At 40.9% G+C, this 27,834-nt stretch overlaps 1 protein-coding gene across 1 annotated transcript in view; it reads right to left on the bottom strand.

Moving 5' to 3' along the window:
* The window catches only part of LOC117479651 (E3 ubiquitin-protein ligase HECW1), a 215,454-nt gene that overhangs the window by 50,769 nt on the left and 136,851 nt on the right, over nucleotides 1-27,834 (bottom strand). Inside the window, exons 12-13 of the mRNA XM_034126757.1 lie at nucleotides 17,511-17,609; nucleotides 9,871-9,969 (exon numbers count right to left, since the gene is read on the bottom strand). Of these exons, the coding sequence (XP_033982648.1) occupies nucleotides 9,871-9,969; nucleotides 17,511-17,609 (198 nt within the window). The remainder of the gene's footprint in view (nucleotides 1-9,870; nucleotides 9,970-17,510; nucleotides 17,610-27,834) is intronic.

Genomic DNA, 27,834 nt, shown 5'->3' with positions numbered 1-27,834 from the left:
GAGTTTGTTGAAGATGTGTTTGGCCTGACGAACCTCAGTGGACACACAAGGGGGCAAGACATTTATAAAGCAATAATGGGAATGCTGAATGAAAGAGGGTGCAGCTGCCTTTATTCATAACTGTGCAGCTCACACTGCGACTCTGAGGGATCAAGCACAGACACAATAACAATGAAAACTGCTGCATACAGATTATTTTTGTTTTTGCAACCTCGTGTTAAGAATCTTGTTGCAATTGTTTAAAAGACCGTAATAAACGGACCTTTGTCTTATTGAAACAATTTTTTTGGACCTTTAAGATTTGTATTTGAGTACCCCTGCATTAAATGATCGTGAGGATGATGATTTAAAATCATTTGTTTGAGCCGGGCTGCATTTCCTGATGAAAAAACAAACCGATTGTTTTTGTAGTTGTAGTACGCCAACGTGGATTAAACAACATTATTTTGTTAAATTAAAAAAAGATGATGTTTTGTAAATGATTACATGTCTCTTATTTAGCACAGAATATGATCCTATCCGTGACATATGATAGGATTTTAACAAAGATCCGCTATATCAGATATATCTATCAGCTGTTAGGCAAACTGGCAACAATAAGAGATCAGCTTTCTGTCTAAGCAACACAGTCTCACTCCCTGCGCGTCAAAAAATGACGCTTGGTCAGGGTCCTTTGGCGTCAATTTCTTTAGCACAAAGTCTCCTTCAGCGTCTTTAACCAACGTATAGAGCTTTCAACTGATTGCAATGTATTCCCATTGGCGGTGATAGGGGAGCACTCCAGCCATCAAAGAATTTAGGTACGGAGCCGACCGCGGCAGTTAAAGACGCTGTGACCGTCCGTCCCATTGGATAACGGAGAACTTTACACCTGGAAGTAAGTATTATCCTTACTGTTGATCGATTTGACAGTGATAGCTGAACTCATCAATTCAAAAACACCACTTTGTCCTTTCCACTACATTAATTGGATTCAATTGTGAACAATGCTCTTGTGTTTTTCCCCTTCGAATCTGAGAAACAAATAGTTTTTTCTGAGTTATGGATAGCGGAAGACACTACCCTTCCCATAATCCTCAACTAACTTGGATCCGTTGCAGACATTGAACGCAACCCCAAAAGTGTAATGGGCTATTTGTACAAAACAAAACTGTGTGTATGCTTGCTTTTCTCTTTGAAAGTCATCATATTTTAATAAATGGTTCGGCTGCATTAAATATAACACTGCCGTAGTTCTTTATTTATAGATCCCTAATTAGAAGACAATTGGACAAACTAGAAGAACTCCCACAAACGATACGATATTACTTTATTTATAAGTCTGAAATTTGACTTGCGTCACAGCAGCTCCATGTCCAACACCAACATAGACAAATATACAGACACAAATACATGAAACACAAACAACATTTAACATAACAGCACAATCAGTGAGAGAAAACATGCTCAAAGACCCTTCAGCGTGCATTTAATCTGGGATTTAGCTCTGTATTTACTGTGAGGATTGACTGGTGCACAAAGGAGTGCTTCAGTCTGACTTTATTGAATCGTGGGACCCTGTATCTCCGATTAGATGGTAGCAGTTCATATTCACTGTTCAGAACATGGTTTGGGTCAGAGATGATGTTGTTGGACAGCCTCACTAGGTTGTTATGTTAGGCTGTTAGTTATGTTAGGCTGAGTCATAGAGTCTCTGACAGGGTTGACCAACAATCTTTGAGCAGATTTGTAACAGGTGGAGCAGTTTTGATTTTAAAGCTGCTGACAAACACTTGTACAGATGTAGCACCTAATTTCGGACAGTTTGAAACGTGAGGGCCGTGGCCGGCACGGGGTCTGCCCTCCCTCAAAGGAAAACCTCCAGCGTGACTTGAGACCGCCCCCTTGATAAATAAATGTAATTATAATGAAGCCAGCTGCAATGGATCATTGATCCACCAGGGGGTAAAGTGGGGTTCCACACTGGAGCTCATGTGAAATAAAGTCTGATACAGTACGGTAGATGTATGTCTGGTACTACTGTATAGCGGATCATTGTTAACCTCTTAAGCCCTGAGCCTGTTTTTCAGGTCTCAGGCTCGAAAATGACATTCCCAGAACAAATGACCATATCTTCCCTTCTAAAAGGGTTAAATTAATAATCTTTATTCTCAAAGTAATGATAAACCTGTGAGTTGGATGTAGAAAAGTCAGAATCAATATAGATGTTTTTTATTTTACATAGTAAAAAACTGTAAATTATAGTGTCCGTCCAAATATTCTTTTTTACTTATAGTGAAAACTACCCTTGGATGGTGGGTTAGTAGACTAAAAGCTTTAGGAATCCAAAGTACAACATATAATAAGTACCCTGTATCAAGATTGATGCAAAACAAGTGAAATTTGACCTTTTTAGAGAGATTTAGCAAAAAAAAAAACACTTCTGGGGTCATTTGGGTGGATTTGACCCATCTCTGGCCCCCCTTGCTCGATTTTGATGAATGAAATCTCTTTATAACCGCTAGAGCCAATGGAATCGAGGGAAAGTTATATACACACCAAAACGTTAACAAATAAGGAGTGAGAGTGACGCGTTACCAAAACCGGAAGCTGCATACACTCTGGTGGCTACCATTAGCAGCTAACTTTTCCGCTCCGATTTTTACATAAAAAATGGAATTATGGATTATAAATAATTTCTTGAAAGGCACAGGTACATTATCAACCTATGGATAAACAGTTGTAGCATTTTTTTTTCTCGTTTTAATGCCATTGAACACGTCTTTTGACCTAATTGACAGCTACGGTGAGACGATCTGCCGTAAAAGCTCCGTAAAGGTACGTGTTTTGATGTCTGTTTGCTTCCCCTGTCGCAAGTTCGGATCGCTCAGTGATGATACTATACCTAAATAATCAGTCGAGTCTCAGCTTTAATCGGCTATATTGTATGTGCAGCTACGATAAGTAATAAGGGTATTTTTATCTTGAATTGTGTGCCGCAGTGCGTTAGAATTTTTTCGCTCAGGGGTCATTTAGACGCTTCTTATGAGACTTCTGTTTTGTTTTGGTAAAAATGGTTCATATCTTCAGTTAGCTGAGATTCTTCCCGTTAATCTGGTGCTACACATTAATAGTTTCATAAATGTTAAGAAGCCCTGAGACATTATCTCGAAAGAAAAACGGTGGGAGGGGTCCAATGGGGGGACCGCCGTGCTTAAGAGGTTAATGAAGTTGAATACAGAATATTCATATTTGTCAGTGATTTCATGTCAATTCGGCGAACATAAACATAAATGATCGTGGTGAAGATGATTAAATTAGGATTAAAAATCGAGAGCCGGCTGCATTTCCTCTCGTTCGTTTTTTTCGATTAAACAACATTATTTTGTTAAATAACAACATGGTGATGTTTTGTAAATGATTACATGTCTTATTTAGCACAGACTATGATCCTATCCGTGACATATGGATCTTAACAAAGATCCGCTATACAGTAGTACCAGACATGCTGTACATCCAGCTTACTGTATCGAAGTTGATTTCACATGAGCTCCAGTGTGGAACCCCACTGCACCCCCTGGTGGATCAATGATCCATTGCAGCTGGCTTCACAATAATTACATTTATTTATCACGGGGGCGGTCTCATGTCAGACTGGGGGCAGGCTCTTCATCACTGGCCTTTCACGGGCCGTGCACGGGCCGACCACGACCCTCGTGTTTCAAACTGTCCTAAATAAGCTGCTACATCTGTATGTGTGAAGTTTTCCATGACAGAGGATGGTGTGCGTGTCAATGGAAGCCTGAAAGATGGGTTGCCACACTGGAGCCAGCTCAGTAGCAACGTTTTTCAGCAGAAAACCGCTGCACCCATCTGGCCCAGCCGCTTTCTTGGTGTTGGTGTACTGAAATGTTTTTCTGACCTCTTCGACACTGATGGTAATTTTGTCAGAGGATGCAGGTATTATGGTTTCGAGCATTTCAGTGCACTTTGCAGAATGATCCAGTGACTCGAAACGGGTAAATAAAGTGTTTAGTTCGTTAGCAAAACAAAATTCATTGTCCGTCACAATAGGTTTAGCTGAGGATGACATTCCTGTCATGGTTTTCATGGTGTCCCACACTTTTTTGGGGTTTTTGGCTTTAAAAGCATTTTCAAAAAGCTTTTTGATTCCCTCAATTTGAATTTCAGTTCTTTCTCTGTCTGTTTAAGTGCTCCATAGTCTTTGTTTTTGAAAGCTATTTTCCTGGTATTTATAACTTTTTTAATGTTCACATAAGATTTATTATTTGGATAGATTTGTATTTCTTTAGTGGGAACAACTAGTTCTACACAGAAGTTGATATAGTCGTTGGTGACAGTAGTTATTTCCCAATCTGTCCAATCAAAACAGGCTTTCAACTGTTGCCTACTTTCATTTGTCCATGTCCTTATTACTTTCTTTTCCGGTTTACATCTCTTCAGTTTGGTCTTATACACTGGTATCATATTCACAACAACATTATGATCAGAGTTCAGAATTGGTGGTCTACATTTAGTCACATAGGCTCCTTTAACATTTACGAATTTACGAATTTGTCCAGGATATTGTCTTTTGTGGTATGATCCTTAACATACTCACACCTGAATGCATGACGTGGATCATAAATATCTTTAATTTCCCTTTATTTCTTTACACAATACGGCTCCTTGTGTAAAGGAGCCGGGTATAACATGCAACCCAGTGTCACTGCATTTCATGTTATAGTCACACATTGTTATCTAATAATTTGTTTACAGTATACCAACACGATTTTCCAATTTATTTCATTTCACAATGAACGATTTTAACCTGTTAAGCCCGTGAGCCCCCTCTACCGGGGGCTGCGGGTTTTGTTTCATGAAACTGTGTCTCAGGGCTTCTTAACATTTAAAAACCTATTAATGTGTCATACCCACTTAACGGGAAGAAACTCAGCTAACTGACAATATTAACACTTTTTAGCTAAATGAAACACAAGGGTAATAACAACGCCTCTGAATTAGCCCTGAGCGAAAAAATGCTAACACACTTAGCACAGAACTCACGCTAAAATACCCTTATTACTTATCGGATCTGCATAAACAAGATATTGATTAGCAAGCTGAGATTCCACAGATTCTATAGGTATAAGTATCATCACTGTACGATCAAATCGCGTCATGGGAAACAAAACCAGACACGTAGCATTACGGAGGAAACACGGGAGAAATTCTTACCTATGCTCTTGTTCTGATCAAAAGTTTTGTTCAATGGCATTAAAACGAAAAAAACGCTGATACATAGGTTAATCCAATGTGTCTGTGTCACTTTGGAATGATTACTGATAATCCATCATTCCATATTTATGTCAAAAACAGAGTTTTCATATATAGCTGCTATCATGCTACCAGAAAAGATTATTAATTTACCCCTTTTAGAAGTGGAGATATATATATATATAACCTGTTAAGCCCTGAGCCTGTTTTTCAGGTCTCAGGCTAAAAAATGACATTCCCAGAACAAATGACTATATCTTCAATTCTAAAAGGGGTAAATTAATAATCTTTTTTCTCAAAGCAAAGACACACCTGTGAGTTGGATGTAGAAGAGTCAGAATCAATATAGATGTTTTTATTTTAAAGTAAATTCAGATTGAACATAGTAACAAAATGTAAATTATAGTTTCCGTCCAAGAAAAAACCATTACTTAAAGTGAAAACCACCCTTGAATGATGGGATAGTAGACACAAATATTTAGGAATCCAAACTATAACTATATTATAATATAATAAGTACCATTGAGGATTGAGAGTGATGCGCACGCAGATTGCCCAAACCGAAAGCTATGAAACAAACAGACGTGCAATCACCGCTAAATGCACTAATACAGGGGTATCTCCTCTTGCACTTTATATATCTCTTGTATCTTCTCTTGCACTTTATGTATCGTTGCTGTTATATTGTATTGCCATGTCATAAATAATTGTGTATGCTGCTCTTGCTCTTTTGCACTTTTTGCATTTCATGTATTTGTTCTTGCTATGCTTGTAAATGTCATTTTCTTAAATGTTTTATGTGAGGGACTGCGGATGGAAAGTAGCTCAAAGCTAAATCCGGCATATTTACACTTAGTACATTTATTGTTTTAAGTGTTCATTAATGTGCAATGTCCCTACCAAATAAACGATTAAAATAAGAATGAAATGTTACGCTCTATATGAAAACTACTCTTATTGCCATAAATGTTATGATCGATTATCAGTAATAATTTCAAAGTGACACAGAGACATTGGATTAACCTTCAGCAGCGTTTATATGCTTTATAAAGCCATTGAACACTACTTTTGATCAGAAAACAGCAAAGGTAAGACGTATTTTAGGTGAAAATGGTTCATATCGTCAGTTAGCTAAGTTTCATCCTGTTAAGTGGGTATGACACATTGTTGTTAAATGTTAAGAAGCCCGAGACACAGTTTCGTGAATATTGTTGTCTTTTGCCCCCGCCGGCGGTCAAGAGACAGGTCTTGTGATAATGTCGGACTGTTTTGCCGTCGGTGACGAAGAGAGTCGGGCCTCAGAATAGATACATGTAAGAGTAACACCTTACATCACTTCCAGGCAAAATTACGTCTCCGCCCACTTTTTGGGGAAATCTATTTGAATTGGCGGTAAATACGAATATGCTTGAGTTAGCTGGTTACCGTAGTTCACCTCAACATCCAATGCCCTGAACTGTTTAACCTTTATTTTAATTATTGAGAATGCTCGCAATCATTCTGCAAAATAATAAAAAAATACGGGGGGCAGCCTTTATACAAATGTGAATGTCTAGTTTAAAGCAAACAAATTAGCGATTAGTGATTTTAGCACGATCACTAGAGTTTAACTGATTATTTGTTTTATTTCCAAGCGTGCTATTCTAGCTGAGCATAAAGACTGGAAGCACTGGGAAAAAATGTTGCGTACCCAAACATAATTAAAAATGTATCACAATATCATTATACATCCACTCAGCACTGTTTTGGTCTCAGAACAGCAACAATGGTACTAAACCTGGAAAACCTCAATGTTTATGACAAGGTGCCCGGCTGGCAAAATGTAGTTCCCGCCTCATTTTCCCCTAAAACCATAAAGGTTAAATTAAACAGACTGATTGCTGTGTTTATATTTTGAGGATTATAAATGCCTGCTTTATGAATATAGAGCCAACAGGTCGGTAGATGATGCTGTCAACATGGCTCTTCACTTCCTCCTTCAGCACCTGGACACAGCAGGAACCTACGCCAGGATCCTGTTTGTGGACTTCAATACGTTGATCTCGGCTCTGCTGCAGGACAAGCTCTCCCTGCTGCACGTGCGTGGGAAACATGTCTCTGACCCCCACACCATCAGCACTGGTTCCCCTCAAGGCTGTGTTCTTTCCCCTCTTCTCCCTGTACACCAACAGCTGCATCTCCAGTCACCAGTCATTCAAGCTCATGAAGTTTGCGGACCACACCCCCCTCATCTGACTCATCTCTGGTGGGCACGAGTCTGCCTACAGGTCGGAGATCAACCATCTTGTGACCTGGTGCAGGGACCACAACCTGGAGCTAAACGCTCTAAAGACAGTGGAGATGGTTGTGGATTTCCTGGGCACCATCACCAAGGACCTCAAGTGGGAGCAGATGTAGCTCCCTCACCAAAAAAGCCTAGCAGAGGATGTTCTTCCTGCGGCAGCTGAAGAAATTCAACCTGCCAAAGACGATGACGGTGAACTTCTACACCGCCATTATCAGTCCATCTTCATCTCCTCCATCACCATCTGGTACAATGCAGCTACAGCAAAGGGCAAGGGCAGGCTGCAGCGTATCATCCGCTCTGCAGAGAGGGTGATCGGCTGCAATCTGCCCCCTCTCCCAACCTGCCCACCTCATGGTCCTGAAAGCGTTCAGGTCGTGGAGAGATGGCAGATTGCGGCCAACCCCACCCACCCTGGACACAACTTGTTTACCCCGCTCCCCTCTGGCAAGAGGCTGCGCTCAATCAGGACCAAGACCTCTCACCACCTGAACAGTTTATTCCCCCTCTGCTACCGGCCTCATTAACAAGGCCCAGGAACCCCACTGTCACAGACTTTGATCCACCCCAGAAAAACATTATGCATTACATTAAAGGTCTCCTATTATACTATTTATAGGCATAGATTATAGGTCTCAGATATATACAAATATATAAAAAACATGTCTATGAAGTGTTTTGCTCAAAATACCAAACAGATCACCCATTCTAGCCATGCCTCATACCCCTCTATTTCAGCCCTGTTAGAGAAGTGCTGATTCTGGGTCCGTAGCTGCTCATGCAGGAGAATTCTACCCAGATACACAGCTAAATGCTGCCGTGATTAAACGCCGTATCATGTTCAAAACGACATCAAGGATTATTTCTGAAATAGAATGGAGCTCAAATGCTTTTTCTCTTGCAGATTTAACACAAGGTGAGTACCTTTTTATATCCTGCTTTTTTACACATACTCTCTCCAGTACAGCGTTAACTCTGAGTGTTAGCGATGCTTGCTAATGTAAACATAGACCATATTACTTCCAAAACACGTCGCACATTGTTTCTGATAGCGACGTTTCTGATAGGGCCATGGGTTTAAAGCCAGCCCAGATTTCCGATATTACGTTATATCGGCAGCAATTCTGGATCAGCTCCGTTGAACCCGTTTTTAGAGATTTGGGTACGGAAGAAAAGGCAAGAGTGTTTTGTTTTTAGACACTTTTTGAGTTCCCTTGGGGACTGGTGACACATAGTTATGTATTAAAGACATCAAAAAGTGCATTTTGCATGATTGGAGACCTTTAATTCACATCATGCAAACAATATATTGTTCTTTTTAAAAATGTAAATCCTGCACATGTTGCACATTTCTTCTCCACACTACCTCTTTAAAGAGCAGCACAGCTCTCCACATTTGTTATAATACTTTTTAAATAGTTTTTTAAATAGCTGTCATAACACTCCTATTTAATTGTGTTTTGCTACGTATTCTTCTTCGTCTTTGTACGCATACCAAAGCAAATTCCTTGTATGTGTAAACCTACTTGGTAATAAAACTGATTCTGATTCTGATAGAGAAACCGAAATAAGTCCCTCCAACTTAATTTGTTCCCCACAAAATGTGTATTGAAAAGATATTGCATTAAGGAAACAGGACACTGATTAGTGAACTTGAGTTGGATGATGATGCAACAAAAAAGTGGAGTTTGGGCCATCCGGTAGCTGACCTTCCTGCTCTGAATCAGCGAAAATAAGCATGCAATTCAGCCTTTTGAAAAGTTGAATGCAGATACAAGTATGGACCAAGCAGAACAGAGCAGCACAAAGTAGGGCTGGGCAATATAGTGATATTCTATCGATATCGTGCTATGAGACTAGATATCCATTAGATGTTCTATATCATATTGTTAGATATTGTCTTTTCCTGGTTGTATATAAGGATTTTTTTAATTTAACTGACTTGTTGCTTTTTTATTATTTGCTTTTCCCCACTCGGTCAATAAATCCACATTACTGACTACAAATTGTGTTCATATTTTGTGAAAGCATCATTGATCAACCCTTCAATATTGTCACAATATCAATATCAAGCTATTTGGTAAAATAGCTAGGAATTGTTCTTCATATCACCCAGCCCTAGTTTAAAGCAATACATCTAAACTTAAATAGAAGAGGAGTGCAAGGAGGGAGGATAAGATGGTGACGGTAAACACAGAAAAGATGGAATATGTTTGTAAATCAAACTGACATGGCAGCATGCAGTTGATTGAAACACACAGCCACACTGACATCAAACTAAGGTGTAGGGATGGGACTCCAAAGTAAGACTATGAGGTGTTAGTTCTTACTTGGAGGTAAGGCTTGGTCAGTGGCAGCAGGAAAATGGTTTAGGTCATGGCTGGGTCGCAGGACTGGAAGATGGCCAACAGGAGGGGAGGAGCCTGAGCCTACATGACATCAGAGAGAAAGTACACCATAAATAACAAAAACGCTGGGGATACAATATACCACCTGGTTTTCAGTAATCAAGGAGACCAATAAATATTTGCAAAGGGGCTGGAGGGAGGGGGGGGTAGAGTGACAGAAAGAGAGAGTGTGTAGTGGGCCGTGTGACCACAGAAGAGTGTCTCTACTAACACAGTGACAGTAACACTTTTGCCGGTCTGTGTTATATATATCCAATGTATACAATTCCAGTATCCTCACTTCACTGCATTTCTATAAATGATGATAAACAAAACAGTACAAGCAAAAAGACTGGGAGTTTTGTCACTCTAGTGTATACCATTGAGATGTTTATTGCAACTACAGCAATATCTATCAGTGGTGTTGGTAGGCTATTACTCCTGACGTGTAAACCAATCAGGTGGTGCATTGTGGACACTGAATGTGACTAAAGACATAGATAGTCCGGCTGCATAAGAGCCTATGTAGTGAACCTTTATTCATTTATATCAACAAATGGGATAAAAAAAAGATACAAAAAAAGTGTTAAATATCACAGCTGATATTTGGTTTGTACTTAAACAGGGTATATGCAGGAATCCTGAAGTCAAATTTAATACTTTTTAAGACCTTTTTTAAGACCCTTTCCATACATTTTAAGACCTCATCGCAACTTCGAGTTCTAACCGGTTACATTGGCGACACACTTTACCTCACATTTACTATATACAGTATTTATTGTAAGATAGCATAACTAAACAGCTTGTGATAACTCCTTATCATAATTCAGATAGAACAAAGCACAAGAGAATGAATTGTGTGACCAACCCAATGCAAGGTTTATTAGAAAAAGAAACCACTAGAAAGTAGTATTTCATTTAGGCATTCAGTGTTTCCCCTAGGTTTACTGCCTTGGCAGGGTGCTGCAAAAAAATTTGTATTTTCTTTTTTTTTGGAGCAAAGAGGAGCTGTGGATTATTGTTATTGTTATCGTACAGTAACAAAGTATTTGTACATTAAAAAGTAATAAAGTACAGTGTTACACTGTACTGTATTACTTCCAGTGGCGAGCCGTGAGCTTTATACCTAGGCCCTCTGACCCCCACCCCTTCCCTCGAAAAAAAGACGTTATTACGTCACAGCGTATACTTCAGCGGAATATCAAAACAACGACCCAGGGTGCAAAACGCATCAATGACAGCGACCCTCTACCACACAAAACAACACCTGTGAACCCAATTTGTGTTCTTTGACATTGAAAATGATATTGCATTGTGTTTGTTACTTTCATTGCAGTTGTATGTCTTAAGTGTAATTTGGCATGCTTTTATTTTGAAGGCGAGTTCACGCTGTTGACAGGAAGTTGTTGTTGCTATGGAAACAAGAACAGTTTCACAGCGGGCGGAACTCGTCATAAAGTCCGCGATAATAAAACCCACCCATTTAGAGGGAAGATATGATTGGTCAATTGTACTGTCATTTGACATTACTCTCTCGTTCAGTTACTATAGCGGGCCCTCTGTGAATCGCAGAGAGGCCCGCTATAGTAACTGACATTCAAACAGAGACTGAACAGGCAGATTCGAAGGATTTATTTCTTTGGAAATGTTATTTTATTAAATCAAGTTTTTTTTCGGTAAAACTAATGAAAAATATAACAAAAATAATATTAAAAAAATATATATTTAAAAAAAAATATTTTTTTTTAATGTTTTTAAATATAATTTTTTGGAATATCTTAGGCCCTCACAGAGGGCCTAGAGGGCCCTGACGGCTCGCCACTGATTACTTCTGTATTCCCTTCTTATCATGTAGCCTACACTTCTTCCTTTCATTGATACATTTAAATCACCTGACTACAGCATATAACATACCAGCTGCAACCCTGTGCTGCTGCTGCTGCTTCTCTCTGCCTCATCCTCTATTGCTGGAGGTAGCTCCACCTCATCTGATCTCTGATATGAAAGCAATCGTGTTATGATCATATTGAGCTATTGGTGTGAGTCTAACATTAAACAAGCAGTCTGCTTGTCATACATTGCTGACGATACAATTTGTTGAGTCACTGCCGCTAAATGCCGGTAGCATCAAGCTAGCAAATCCTGCATTAGCCTCACATCAACAGGTGCAAGAACATCCAATTATCCTGAGCTAATTTACTGAATAAACCAACTCACATCTCCTGTCTTTGTTTTCACCCAACTCATTAGACTATTCTTCTGCCGGCGTTTCATTGTTGTTTTCTGTCTAATTCGATACTGTAGTTCAAAACCGCGGTACCTGCTCACCATCTGTGAGCTTATTTTTAGAATGCGCACGCTACGTTCGTTGTCGCGTTCGCGCGCGTCCACCTGGGCAGGCTGTGGCTGCGTTTCACTTCGGTTAAATGGATTCCTTGCGTCCCTCACTTGCGTCGTTTCCCTACGACTAGTCCCTCCCACCAGGGAAGCATGGAGCAAGGAAACCACGAGAAGCAGGGAAATGAGTTTTAAGAGCAATGGGACGTCCTTTCCTCCGGAGCGTCACGTGAAGCGACGTCCGTTTGTGATGACGCTGCACAGCTGATCGTCTGACAGCAGCCAGCTCTGTCCCCGTTATTTTCACAAACACCCCCGCCTCTGTTAGTACACATTTACTGACACAAACATTTGTATCATCTGTTGTAGACCCAAATAAATCAAATCAAATAAGAACTCATTCTCAAAAAAGATAAACGCCATTCTTAAAATGTATAAACGAACAATAGTTGGATTAATATTGATTAGAGTGCACAATAGAAATAAAATAATTGAGAGAAGAAAAAGAGATATGTTATCTATCAAAACCCAGTTAGATTAACATTCATTGCATTGCACACTTTGTCTGTTTGTGTGGATATGTAGCAAATTAACATGTTAAATAGCACTTAATGACTGACTAAATGGAAATGACAATAAATTAACATGTAAAACGGAAAAAGCGATCATGAAAATGTTTCCAATAAATGAATAAAATAATTTTTGACCACTTTGTTGTTCAGATATATCACATATTTGTAACTGAATGATGCATGAATTGAAACAAAACACAGTATGAACTGAGGAGTGAGTCCCGTGAGTTTCTTGTGTTTTCTTCACTCCGCTGGGAAACTCTGCTCTCAAGCATCAGATCAGTGCATGCGCTGCATCGTCCAATCAGTGAGCGATACACAGTAAGGGGGCGGGGCGAGTGTCTGAGGATTTCATCGAAGGATGGTCTGGTGGTTCCTCGATTATAGTTCCTCCATTATCGCTCCTCGCTCCTCCGGCAAAAATAAGGCCATTGGGACGCTACTCAAGATGGCGCAGACAAATCAACTTCCGGTGAGACCAGGGTTGCGGTCGAATACTCCAAAAAAACAGCTCCTAAGTTCTAACCCTATCGTCTATTCCTTGACCTCGGAGTGAAACGTCATGGGGTTAAGGGATAGTGGATAGGAGAATTCAAAAGGATTTAGGAGAAGAGACTGCGGTACTTTAGAGAATCCGACTGCACTTTCACTATCCGACGTGTTTATGATGCGCCAGCGGAGGTCATAAATGTGCGCCTGCTGCTGTGGGTAAACTATGGAAACTACAGTTTTCTATACAGCGGACTACAACATGGATGTTTAATAAGAACGAGGGACTACTGTAAACTCATCTAGAGACTCTGCACCGTGCTCTGATGCTGTTGTTTTATGCTTTATGAACGGGGACAACAGAGAAACATATTCTTCATGACCAAAGTTGGAATTGAAATAAAAAAGGAAAGTGAAACTTCTGCTCGTCACCCTCTCCCTCCGGTCCACATTAATACAAATGATCCCAATAGCCTACGTATGATTGTATGAAAATATCTTAAAATCAATACAAATGTATTTATTATAAACGTTAGTCCTTAACATCTATCACTGTGTATATCACCATTCAAACATCTTTTAAAAGTTGAACAAACCCCACACAGCTCAGTAAAGACTGTGAAATGTTGACTTTATTTGATCATTTCAGTAAAAACTAACGTTCATATTTCTCTTTTTGATTATAATACTGATGAACGTTCAAAACAAAGCACTTTGGCAACTTACCACATACGTTTTAAAATGCTTAATAAGCACCGTAACTTTCATGATATCATTTCTCGTTCATAATCGGTTGTTTCCGTGAACAGCCGACTGTTGTGTGACGGCAAATGCCGCGGCCGCAAGGCATTGTGGGGCAGCATTTTCTCCTCTCCTTTCGGTTAGGGAGGTCCAGTGGTTCCTAAGCTAAATGAGGTTATAAAGGAAGTTTGAAACCTCCTTTCCTTTTAATTTAGAGAATTCTAACGGCACTTATCATGGCTGCCACTGAGGGACTTCCGGGTCATTTCACTCCGTTAGGAAGGTTCCTAAGCTAAATGGACTATTCGACCGCAACCCGAGACCGAGGAGCGAGGAAATGAAAAATAAGAGAAGTGAAACGCAGCCTGTGTGTGTGTCCTTCTCCTCCGTGACGATAACGGCTTGAGGTTAAAAAATAATAATAAACGAATTTGAAACTGGGGGGGGGGACACAAACGGGCAGACAGCAGAGCTCGGGGCAATAATGCAGATTTGTTTGACTTTTTTACACTTTGTTGTTCTCCTCCTTTCCTCCGCTCTTGTCTCTGATTGTGAGTGTGTGCATTCGTGTGTGTGTGTGGGGGGGGGGGGGGGGGGGGAGCGGAGCGGAGCGGAGCCCCGCCCTTCAGAAACAGCGGAGGGAGAATGTGAATACGCAAAGCAGTGGACACTGAAACATATACATACATTCAGGGGTTAAATTGGGCCTGGGCTGTCCGGGGCTAAGCCCCGGCACATAGGACGATGCTCTGACTTCATCACCCTCGAACATTTGTATTCCAAAAACGATATGTTAAAACTTTTCTTGTTCTTAATATAGACTATATTTAGGGTCAATATGTGTTGACTTTATTTAAAAATAGCAGATCTCTGTGACCGGATATAGTTTTTCGGCTTACCCCTAGATTCCACCGGGTCCGTCTGCGGCGCGTTACGGGCGCGTTACGGCTGCGCCGCGGTGCTCACGGCGATCGCGGCCACTCTAGTCAATGGGTGCTATTCCACCACACGCGGCGCGTTACGGCTCAGAAGCGTCCCAGAAGCGGCTCGGCGCAGGGCTCCTCTAAAATTAGGATCGAATCCTATTTTTGTCGCGGCGCAGCCGTAACGTAAGGTCGGGCAGGCAGGAAGTGGAACGTTCAGAGCTATATATACACACACACAAACTAATTTTGCAGACCCTATCCCTCAATAGTCTTTCAAGTAGGAGGAGCAATGACAGCGTTCTCCTCCGGTTTACAGGCACTGTGTAAATTAATAATTATGATGATGAATGCATTTTTTTACCACTAAAATACAGCAACACATCTTTGATTCATGTAGTTTATAACTGGAATATTACAGTTATTATTAACTTTGTCTGTACAAAGTAGCCTGTCCAGGAAATATGCCCAAATCAACAAAAACTGCGAGCCGGCAGGCAAGACGCTCCGCTTCTGAAATGCTTCTGAAACGCGCCTGGTAGGGTATGACGCCGGAGGAGGCCGGACCAAAACCGCAACGCGCCGCAGACGGACCCGGTGGAATCTAGGGGTAACACGGAGCCTGTTTCCTAAACCATTCTAAATGTGTGTATGTGTGTGTGTGTGTGCATAAAGCTGAGTGATGATCGGTCATAATAACACCAAATTTGGTGATGATTCAATCGTTTACAGTGAAATGTACAGCATACTTTTGGCCATAATCTCGCAGCCCTACAAATGAACTGAGATTTCCACACAAATATTCTTTAGCAAGTGTGCAGAGCAATTTTGATTTAAAATAGCAATTTGAAGGTTGGATATCTGTATACATTTTTGTGTGTACATTAATAATTTAAGATATCAATTAATTCCAATTTATTTGTAGTACTTTCTATTTGTATTGTGTCATTTGGTGGCATCAATGTGTGCATTTGATACTAATAATGGAGCAGTTCCTTTAGGGCCTCATATACAGTATAGCCCTCAAGGTCTAATAATGAGATCCTCGACCCCCCCCCCCCCCCATCCCCTCCACACAGAGCCCCCCCACATATCAAATCCCAATTTAACCCCTGCATACATTGGATAAATAACATAGGCGTTTAGTTTATTTAATAAAAGAGCACATGTTCAATGTGAAAAGTGACCGTAGATAGATTACTTCAGTTGCAATTTGGGGCTATATATATATATTTTTTTAATAAAAACATTTTTTACAAAAAAAACAAAAAAACACCTTGAATTTCAGGGGGGGCGCGGGGCTCCGTTGGCAGGGGCGTATAAAAAACGATATATGTTAAAGGGGACCTATCATGCAAAATGCACTTTTGTACGCCTTTTATACATGAATATGTGTCCCCGGTGTTCCAGGGAACTCACCAAGTGTCAGAAAACAAAACCCTCTCTATTTTCCTCCATACCCAAATCTCTAAAAAAGGGGCTGCAACGGATCTGATAAAAACTGATCCAGATTTGAACACTGTCCTGACATCAGGCACATTTCTTCTCCACACTACCTCTTTAAAGAGCAGCACAGCTCTCCACATTTGTTATAATACTTTTTAAATAGCTGTCATAACACTCCTATTTTTATTTAATTGTGTTTTGCTACGTATTCTTCTTCGTCTTTGTATGCACCACACATACCAAAGCAAATTCCTTGTATGTGTAAACCTACTTGGTAATAAAACTGATTCTGATTCTGATAGAGAAACCGAAATAAGTCCCTCCAACTTAATTTGTTCCCCACAAAATGTGTATTGAAAAGATATTGCATTAAGGAAACAGGACACTGATTAGTGAACTTGAGTTGGATGATGATGCAACAAAAAAGTGGAGTTTGGGCCATCCGGTAGCTGACCTTCCTGCTCTGAATCAGCGAAAATAAGCGTGCAATTCAGCCTTTTGAAAAGTTGAATGCAGATACAAGTATGGACCAAGCAGAACAGAGCAGCACAAAGTAGGGCTGGGCAATATAGTGATATTCTATCGATATCGTGCAATGAGACTAGATATCCATTAGATGTTCTATATCATATTGTTAGATATTGTCTTTTCCTGGTTGTATATAAGGATTTTTTTAATTTAACTGACTTGTTGCTTTTTTATTATTTGCTTTTCCCCACTTGGTCAATAAATCCACATTACTGACTACAAATTGTGTTAATATTTTGTGAAAGCATCATTGATCAACCCTTCAATATTGTCACAATATCAATATCAAGCTATTTGGTAAAATAGCTAGGAATTGTTCTTCATATCACCCAGCCCTAGTTTAAAGCAATACATCTAAACTTAAATAGAAGAGGAGTGCAAGGAGGGAGGATAAGATGGTGACGGTAAACACAGAAAAGATGGAATATGTTTGTAAATCAAACTGACATGGCAGCATGCAGTTGATTGAAACACACAGCCACACTGACATCAAACTAAGGTGTAGGGATGGGACTCCAAAGTAAGACTATGAGGTGTTAGTTCTTACTTGGAGGTAAGGCTTGGTCAGTGGCAGCAGGAAAATGGTTTAGGTCATGGCTGGGTCGCAGGACTGGAAGATGGCCAACAGGAGGGGAGGAGCCTGAGCCTACATGACATCAGAGAGAAAGTACACCATAAATAACAAAAACGCTGGGGATACACTATACCACCTGGTTTTCAGTAATCAAGGAGACCAATAAATATTTGCAAAGGGGCTGGAGGGAGGGGGGGTAGAGTGACAGAAAGAGAGAGTGTGTAGTGGGCCGTGTGACCACAGAAGAGTGTCTCTACTAACACAGTGACAGTAACACTTTTGCCGGTCTGTGTTATATATGTCCAATGTATACAATTCCAGTATCCTCACTTCACTGCATTTCTATAAATGATGATAAACAAAACAGTACAAGCAAAAAGACTGGGAGTTTTGTCACTCTAGTGTATACCATTGAGATGTTTATTGCAACTACAGCAATATCTATCAGTGGTGTTGGTAGGCTATTACTCCTGACGTGTAAACCAATCAGGTGGTGCATTGTGGACACTGAATGTGACTAAAGACATAGATAGTCCGGCTGCATAAGAGCCTATAGTGAACCTTTATTAATTTATTATATCAACAAATGGGATAAAAAAAAGATGCAAAAAAAGTGTTAAATATCACAGCTGATATTTGGTTTGTACTTAAACAGGGTATATGCAGGAATCCTGAAGTCAAATTTAATACTTTTTAAGACCTTTTTTAAGACCCTTTCCATACATTTTAAGACCTCATCGCAACTTCGAGTTCTAACCGGTTACATTGGCGACACACTTTACCTCACATTTACTATATACAGTATTTATTGTAAGATAGCATAACTAAACAGCTTGTGATAACTCCTTATCATAATTCAGATAGAACAAAGCACAAGAGAATGAATTGTGTGACCAACCCAATGCAAGGTTTATTAGAAAAAGAAACCATTAGAAAGTAGTATTTCATTTAGGCATTCAGTGTTTCCCCTAGGTTTACTGCCTTGGCAGGGTGCTGCAACATTTTTTGAATTTTCTTTTTTTTTGGAGCAAAGAGGAGCTGTGGATTATTGTTATCGTACAGTAACAAAGTATTTGTACATTAAAAAGTAATAAAGTACAGTGTTACACTGTACTGTATTACTTCTGTATTCCCTTCTTATCATGTAGCCTACACTTCTTCCTTTCATTGATACATTTAAATCACCGGACTACAGCATATAACATACCTGCTGCAACCCTGTGCTGCTGCTGCTTCTCTCTGCCTCATCCTCTATTGCTGGAGGTAGCTCCACCTCATCTGATCTCTGATATGAAAGCAATCGTGTTATGATCATATTGAGCTATTGGTGTGAGTCTAACATTAAACAAGAAGTCTGCTTGTCATACATTGCTGACGATACAATTTGTTGAGTCACTGCCGCTAAATGCCGGTAGCATCAAGCTAGCAAATCCTGCATTAGCCTCACATCAACAGGTGCAAGAACATCCAATTATCCTCAGCTAATTTACTGAATAAACCAACTCACATCTCCTGTCTTTGTTGTCACCCAACTCATTAGACTATTCTTCTGCTGGCGTTTCATTGTTGTTTTCTGTCAAATTCGATACTGAAGTTCAAAACCGTGGTACCTGCTCACCATCTGTGAGCTATTTTTAGAATGCGCACGCTACGTTCGTTGTCGCGTTCGCGCGCGTCCACCTGGGCAGGCTGTGGCTGCGTTTCACTTCGGTTAAATGGATTCCTTGCGTCCCTCACTTGCGTCGTTTCCCTGCGACTAGTCACTCCCACCAGGGAAGCATGGAGAGACGCAAGGAAACCACGAGAAGCAGGGAAATTAGTTTTAAGAGCAATGGAACGTCCTTTCCTCCGGAGCGTCACGTGAAGCGACGTCCGTTTGTGATGACGCCGCACAGCTGATCGTCTGACAGCAGCCAGCTCTGTCCCCGTTATTTTCACAAACACCCCCGCCTCTGTTGGTACACATTTACTGACACAAACATTTGTATCATCTGTTGTAGACCCAAATAAATAAAATCAAATAAAAACTAATTCTCAAAAAAGATAAACGCCATTCTTAAAATGTATAAACGAATATTAGTTTGATTAATATTGATTAGAGTGCACAATAGAAATAAAATAATTGAGAGAAGAAAAAGAGATATGTTATCTATCAAAACCCAGTTAGATTAACATTCATTGGATTGCACACTTAGTTTGTTTGTGTGGATATGTAGCTAATTAACATGTTAAATAGCACTTAATGACTGACTGAATGGAAATGACAATAAATGAAAATGTAAAACGAAAAAAGCGATCACGAAAATGTTTCCAATAAATGAATGAAATGATTTTTGTCCACTTTGTTGTTCAGATATATCACATATTTGTAACTGAATGATGCATTCATTGAAACAAAACACAGTATGAACTGAGGAGTGAGTCCCGTGAGTTTCATGTGTTTTCTTCACTCCGCTGGGAAACTGCTCTCATGTCAAGAAGCATCAGATCATTGCATGCGCTGCATCGTCCAATCAGTGAGCGATACACAGTAAGGGGGCGGGGCGAGTGTCTGAGGATTTCATCGAAGGATGGTCTGGTGGTTCCTCGATTATAGCCCCTCCATTATCGCTCCTCGCTCCTCGCTCCTCGGTCCTCCGGCAAAAATAAGGCCATTGGGACGCTACTCAAGATGGCGCAGACAAATCAACTTCCGGTGAGACCGAGACCGAGGAGCGAGGAAATGAAAAATAAGAGAAGTGAAACGCAGCCTGTGTGTGTGTCCTTCTCCTCTGTGACGATAACGGCTTGAGGTTAAAAAATAATAATAAACTAATTTGAAACTGGGGGGGGGGGACACAAACGGGCAGACAGCAGAGCTCGGGGCAATAATGCAGATTTGTTTGACTTTTTTACACTTTGTTGTTCTCCTCCTTTCCTCCGCTCTTGTCTCTGATTGTGAGTGTGTGCATTCGTGTGTGTGTGTGGGGGGGGGGGGGGGGGGGGGGGGGAGCGGAGTGGAGCCCCGCCCTTCAGAAACAGCGGAGGGAGAATGTGAATACGCAAAGCAGTGGACACTGAAACATATACATACATTCAGGGGTTAAATTGGGCCGGGTCTGTCCGGGGCTATGCCCCGGCACATAGGACGATGCTCTGACTTCATCACCCTCGCACATTTGTATTCCAAAAACGATATGTTAAAACTTTTCTTGTTCTTAATATAGACTATATTTAGGGTCAATATGTGTTGACTTTATTTTAAAATAGCAGATCTCTGTGACGGATATAGTTTTTCGGCTTACCCCTAGATTCCACCGGGTCCGTCTGCGGCGCGTTACGGACGCGTTACGGCTGCGCCGCGGTGCTCAAGGTGATCGCGGCCACTCTAGTCAATGGGTGCTATTCCACCACACGCGGCGCGTTACGGCTCGGACGCGTCCCAGAAGCGTCCCAGAAGCGGCTCGGCGCAGGGCTTTTCTAAAATTAGGATCGAATCCTATTTTTGTCGCGGCGCAGCCGTAACGTAAGGTCGGGCAGGCAGGAAGTGGAATGTTCAGAGCTATATAGACCTATATATATACATACACACAAACTAATTTTGCAGACCCTATCCCTCCGTAGTCTTTCAAGTAGGAGGAGAAATGCCAGCGTTCTCCTCCGGTTTACAGGCACTGTGTAAATTATATATATAGAATAATTATGATGATGAATGCATTTTTTTTACCACTAAAATACAGCAACACATCTTTGATTCATGTCGTTTATAACTGGAATATTACAGTTATTATTAACTTTGTCTGTACAAAGTAGCCTGTCCAGGAAATATGCCCAAATCAACAAAAACTGCGAGCCGGCAGGCAAGACTCTCCGCTTCTGAAATGCTTCTGAAACGCGCCTGGTAGGGTATGACGCCGGAGGAGGCCGGACCAAAACCGCAGCGCAGCCGTAACGCGGCGCAGACGGACCCGGTGGGTCCCCCCTAGATTCCACCGGGTCCGTCTGCGGCGCGTTACGGGCGCGTTACGGCTGCGCCGCGGTGCTCACGGCGATCGCGGCCACTCTAGTCAATGGGTGCTATTCCACCACACGCGGCGCGTTACGGCTCAGAAGCGTCCCAGAAGCGGCTCGGCGCAGGGCTCCTCTAAAATTAGGATCGAATCCTATTTTTGTCGCGGCGCAGCCGTAACGTAAGGTCGGGCAGGCAGGAAGTGGAACGTTCAGAGCTATATATATACACACACACAAACTAATTTTGCAGACCCTATCCCTCAATAGTCTTTCAAGTAGGAGGAGAAATGACAGCGTTCTCCTCCGGTTTACAGGCACTGTGTAAATTAATAATTATGATGATGAATGCATTTTTTTACCACTAAAATACAGCAACACATCTTTGATTCATGTAGTTTATAACTGGAATATTACAGTTATTATTAACTTTGTCTGTACAAAGTAGCCTGTCCAGGAAATATGCCCAAATCAACAAAAACTGCGAGCCGGCAGGCAAGACGCTCCGCTTCTGAAATGCTTCTGAAACGCGCCTGGTAGGGTATGACGCCGGAGGAGGCCGGACCAAAACCGCAACGCGGCGCAGACGGACCCGGTGGAATCTAGAGGTAACACGGAGCCTGTTTCCTAAACCATTCTAAATGTGTGTATGTGTGTGTGTGTGTGCATAAAGCTGAGTGATGATCGGTCATAATAACACCAAATTTGGTGATGATTCAATCGTTTACAGTGAAATGTACAGCATACTTTTGGCCATAATCTCGCAGCCCTACAAATGAACTGAGATTTCCACACAAATATTCTTTAGCAAGTGTGCAGAGCAATTTTGATTTAAAATAGCAATTTGAAGGTTGGATATGTGTATACATTTTTGTGTGTACATTAATAATTTAAGATATAAATTAATTCCAATTTATTTGTAGTACTTTCTATTTGTATTGTGTCATTTGGTGGCATCAATGTGTGCATTTGATACTAATAATGGAGCAGTTCCTTTAGGGCCTCATATACAGTATAGCCCTCAAGGTCTAATAATGAGATCCTCGACCCCCCCCCCATCCCCTCCACACAGAGCCCCCCCACATATCAAATCCCAATTTAACCCCTGCATACATTGGATAAATAACATAGGCGTTTAGTTTATTTAATAAAAGAGCACATGTTCAATGTGAAAAGTGACCGTAGATAGATTACTTCAGTTGCAATTTGGTGCTATATATATATATATTTTTAATAAAAACATTTTTTACAAAAAAACAAAAAAACACCTTGAATTTCAGGGGGGGGGGCGAGGCTCCGTTGGCAGGGCGCAGCGCCCCGCCAAGACAATGGTAGGGGAAACACTGGTTGTTCCCAAGAGATAAAACAGACAGACTACTGAAGCCTCCTCTCCACATGAACTTCAACCTAATGCAGTATGCTGCTTTTTTGCTTCTGTAGACACACTTTGTGCTCTTTCATTCCAGTAAAACTCCTCAGAAACCATTAGAAACCAGTATTTGACCAATAAACAAAACAATTGACAAAACTTTGAACTATGAAATATATTAAACTTTGGTAAGCTTCAGCGGGGTAATGCCATATAGGAGCTCCCTCACAAATACCCAGGGGTTAAATTGGGCCGGGCTGTCCGGGGCTAAGCCCCGGCACATAGGACGATGCTCTGACGTCATCACCCTCGCACATTTGTCATATGTTTACAAAAAACGATATATGTTAAAGGGGACCTATCATGCAAAATGCACTTTTGTACGCCTTTTATACATGAATATGTGTCCCCGGTGTTCCAGGGAACTCACCAAGTGTCAGAAAACACAACCCTCTCTATTTTCCTCCATACCCAAATCTCTAAAAAAGGGGCTGCAACGGATCTGATCAAAACTGATCCAGATTTGAACACTGTCCTGACATCAGGACAGTGGCGCTACGGCTATTGGGCCAACTCCACCAATCAGGAGGAGACAGCCACGGCCATTGCCGTTCGAAAGTGCTGGAGACGCTGTAGTACATATGCCAGGCCTGTAGATGGTGCTGTTCTCACAGAATCTGCCATTGCAAAAACAGAGCTAAAAAATGTCAAATTGAGCATGGCTAAAATGCATGATCTGTTTGGTATTTTGAAAAAAAAAAGTATAAATATGCCTTATGGTCCTACACTATATTATTCAAATATAGCATGATAGGTCCACTTTAAGACTTTTCTCATTCTTAATATAGACTATATTTAGGGTCGATATGTGTTGACTTTACTTTAAAGTGGACCTATCATGCTATATTTAAATGATATATTGTAGGGCCATACCTATATAAGGTATATTTATACGTTTCTGTTTTCAAAATACTAAACAGATCATGCATTTTAGCCATGCCTCATTTCGCTCTATGTGCTGTTTGCTGTCTACGGGTCTGATTCTGCTGACCACGCCCCACTGCAGGAGAGGGGAGACGTGCTCTGATCAGCTGCTGGGCTGTCAGAAGAGGGGGAGAAAAAGAGATCTCCGTCCTCCGTGTTTTATTATATAGAGTCGTTATTCATTTGTTTTAAAGCTCAATAAATAACAAAGAAGACCTTTGACCTTTTCGAATTTTGTCCGGAAGATTTAAACTTTAACGGACATCTTGACCGGCGAAACAAACTGAAACTGAAACTCTGCCGCACGGTCCCCTCGTTCCTTGGAAGAGGCGGAGAGGTGGGTGTTTGTCATCTGCTGGTGGAATAACCGGAGAGAATTACAGTGCTTGCCTCGACGCGGAGGGATTGCATTGCAGCGGGAGCAAACGCTTGCCTCGGGGAGGGAGAAAAAAAGCCACAGCGGAGAATAAACAGAAGGGTAACCATGGTAACTATGGGCGGGAAGTCTTCTTCGCTGCTTTTGTGGCAGACTACAGCGCCACTTACAGGCCTGGCATATGTACTACAGCGTCTCCAGCGCTTTCGAACGGCAATGGCCGTGGCTGTCTCCTCCTGATTGGTGGAGTTGGCCCAATAGCCGTAGCGCCACCGTCCTGACGTCAGGACAGTGTTCAAATCTGGATCAGTTTTTATCAGATCCGTTGCAGCCCCTTTTTTAGAGATTTGGGTATGGAGGAAAATAGAGAGGGTTGTGTTTTCTGACACTTGGTGAGTTCCCTGGAACACCGGGGACACATATTCATGTATAAAAGACGTACAAAAGTGCATTTTGCATGATAGGTCCCCTTTAAAATAAGAAGCAGCATTTTACGGCGCGCTATGCATGGGGCCGCCTTGAGGGGGTTTCCCGACATGTCGTTGCAGTAAATTAAAGGCTGTTTCATGTTGTCGTTGCTGTGGACCTTCTTAATACCTTGGAAAATGCCGTTTAATACTTTTTAATAGCCTTAATTTCCGCTAAATTGATTTATCAACTTTTAATACTTTTTAAGACCCCGCGGACACCCTGTTAAATCGGTCATTCTGATCCATGTATTTTCTGTCTAGTATCCCTTGGCTCTTCAGTTGCAAAATGCTGTAATATATTCACAAGCTCTCTTACTGTGTTTGTCTGCCGGCTGGTGCTGATTAGGACTTTTCCCCTGAAAGCAGCTGCCTGTAAGATACTTTTTATCTACCCCTCAACATTGCCATTTGTGGGTTATACACTCTGGCAGAGTGACTTTTTCCTTTTTTTCCCTTAAGTTTGGTTTAGTTTCTAACCTTATGCTCCATTAAGGAGTCTACAACAAGTCACAGTATAACATTAATTTGTTTTGCTTATGTCACAGAGAGGCACACACACAGTAGACGAGGTTAGTAAGTGACTGAGACTGTGATAGTCAAATGCATTGCTTGTTGTGTGAAAGTGAAGAAACATTTACATCCCGCTCGTAAGCCATGGCGGGATCAGCGGTGCAGTCTGGACGCGGAGAGTGTTGGTCTACTCTGCTCCGTCTGCAGCTGGGACTGCTGCGCGAGGCTGCTGTGAGACTGACCACCTGTGAGTGCTGCGGGACTGCTCACGGCAGCACCCGCTGCTTGTTGGGGACAGTGACTGCAGAACGATACCTGCTTTCTCGTCAGAGTCTCCAAAACAGCAGAAAAGTGTCCAATAACACCACAAAAAGACACTAGATTTGTTGCTAGTCACTTTTAACAAAAAAAGTCACGTAGAGGATTCGGAAAGTGGCCAGATTTAGGGAGAAAACTGCAAAGTTGGCAACACTCAGCATTACGTCACATTGGGACGTACCATAGTACATAGAGTAAGGCTGCCATCCATCACTAAGTAATACTTTACTACTTATTTGTGTGGACATTAGGTTAGGTTTGGTTAGTTTATCATTTATTTCTTAAATTGAAATATTGAATATGTTGATTTTATTTGAAAAATATTTAAATGTAAATCTGTACAAATTATACTAGCAATCCAAAAGTAAAGTGTAAATTAAATCAAGATAAAATGGCTTAAAAATCATTTGATATCATTACCTAATTTTTAGCTCTTTTTACACAAGGAATTTGTTCAATTTTAAATGTGAAAAACTCTATAAACGGTGCATAGCTCGCACATGGAAAGAACCATCAACCTGTGGACTTTCTCAATGGCTGAAAGGCAGTGGCGAGCCGTGACTTTTATACCTAGGCCCCCCCCCCCCCCCCCCCCCCTTCCCTCGAAAAAAAAGAAGAGTTATTACGTCTCAGCGTATACTTCAGCGGAATATCAAAACAGCGGCCCGGGGTGCAAAACGCATCAATGACAGCGAGCCTCTACCACACAAAACAACACCATTTATATAAACACCTATCATGCCAGGGCACCCACAGCCAAGTAACAATTACAAATGAATTACGTCGGCACGGCGGCCCACATTGAAAATGACTTAGGCCTACCTTTGATGATCAAATCACTTAAACACAAAGTCCATCCTCCTGTCCTTTTGGATGAAGCACTTGATGGCGGGGTCATGCAGCTGATCCTTTGCCACTCCAGTTTATCATTGTAACTCAATCTTGAAAATGACTCGGTTAATAATTTCGCAACGATGTCATCACTATCACTGAAATGAGCCATCATGAACGAACTTATGCTAATCATAAATCTATCGATCATAAATCTATCGATTAGATTTATGATTCGAAAATAATAAAAGTAGGGTAGACGTGTGGATATTATCCGGCTGAACAAAACGTGCATTTATCCAACAGGTTCGTTTTCCACAGACCTTATTTCGAGCTATTACATCCATGAGAAATCCCATTGCTTACTTCCGGGTTTTAGGACTGCACCACTTGCACTCACAGCGGGCGGAACTTGTCATAAAGTCCGCGAAAATAAAGCCCACCCATTTAGAGGGAAGATATGATTGGTCAATTGTACTGTCATTTGACATTACTCTCTCATTGAGTTACTATAGCTGGCCCTCTGTGAATGTACAGAGGGACCAACAAGCTCTCCCGTCTTCACAGTAACTCGCAGAGACGGCATTTAACCCTTCACATTCCAACAGAAACTGAACAGGCAGATTCGAAGGATTTATTTCTTTGGAAATGTTATTTTAAATACAATTAAATCAAGTTATTTTGGTAAAACTAATGAAAAATGTAACAAAAAAAATATATAAAAAATAATATTTAAAACAAAATGTTTTTTTTTTAATGTTTTCAAATATAATATCCTCACAGAGGGCCTAGAGGGCTCTGACGGCTCGCCACTGTCTTGATGGGTCTTATTTTGATTCAATGCAGTGGTGACGTGCTATACAAAATAAGGAGGCCTGGTAGGTCCTTCCCCTGTGAGTGAGAAGCTGATGAATAGTCAAGGTTTTATGTCCCTTAAAAAGCTAAAAGTAGCAAACTACTGTACAGCAAAATATTGCTAAAGTGATGATCATACTTTCAAACGTTTCAATTGTGGAGAAAGTCCTAATTAAAGGCTATATCATATTTAATTACAATTATCCATTAATTCTTGTGTTCATGGCTTTATGAATGCAGCTAAGATTACGCTTACTTTTTAGTTACTTTATACACTGCTTAACCCTTAGCCATTTGATTTGATTCATTATCAATAGCACAGTGTAAAAATGACATTCACAAAACGACTAAAGAAATAATTATATTCAAGAGTAAAATTGTATGTTGTAACAATGTTTTTCTCCGCTGAAAATAATGGATTCAAAATATGTAATTAAATGCTATTCGACAAACACAACTGATGCGTTGCAAACATGACTGAAGTAACAACTACTGTTAGTCCAGGGAAAATACTGTGTGTGAACCAAGGCCTAAAAATAAATAAACAGCCATTAGGATTAGTTAGGCTTCCAGCTGTCAACTGACCGCCAGCTGGCA

Source organism: Trematomus bernacchii, unplaced genomic scaffold, assembly GCF_902827165.1.
Source record: "Trematomus bernacchii unplaced genomic scaffold, fTreBer1.1, whole genome shotgun sequence".
Lineage (NCBI taxonomy): Eukaryota > Metazoa > Chordata > Actinopteri > Perciformes > Nototheniidae > Trematomus > Trematomus bernacchii.
The sequence above is the reverse complement of the archived record's forward strand: the minus strand, read 5'-3'. Positions and strand labels throughout refer to the sequence as shown.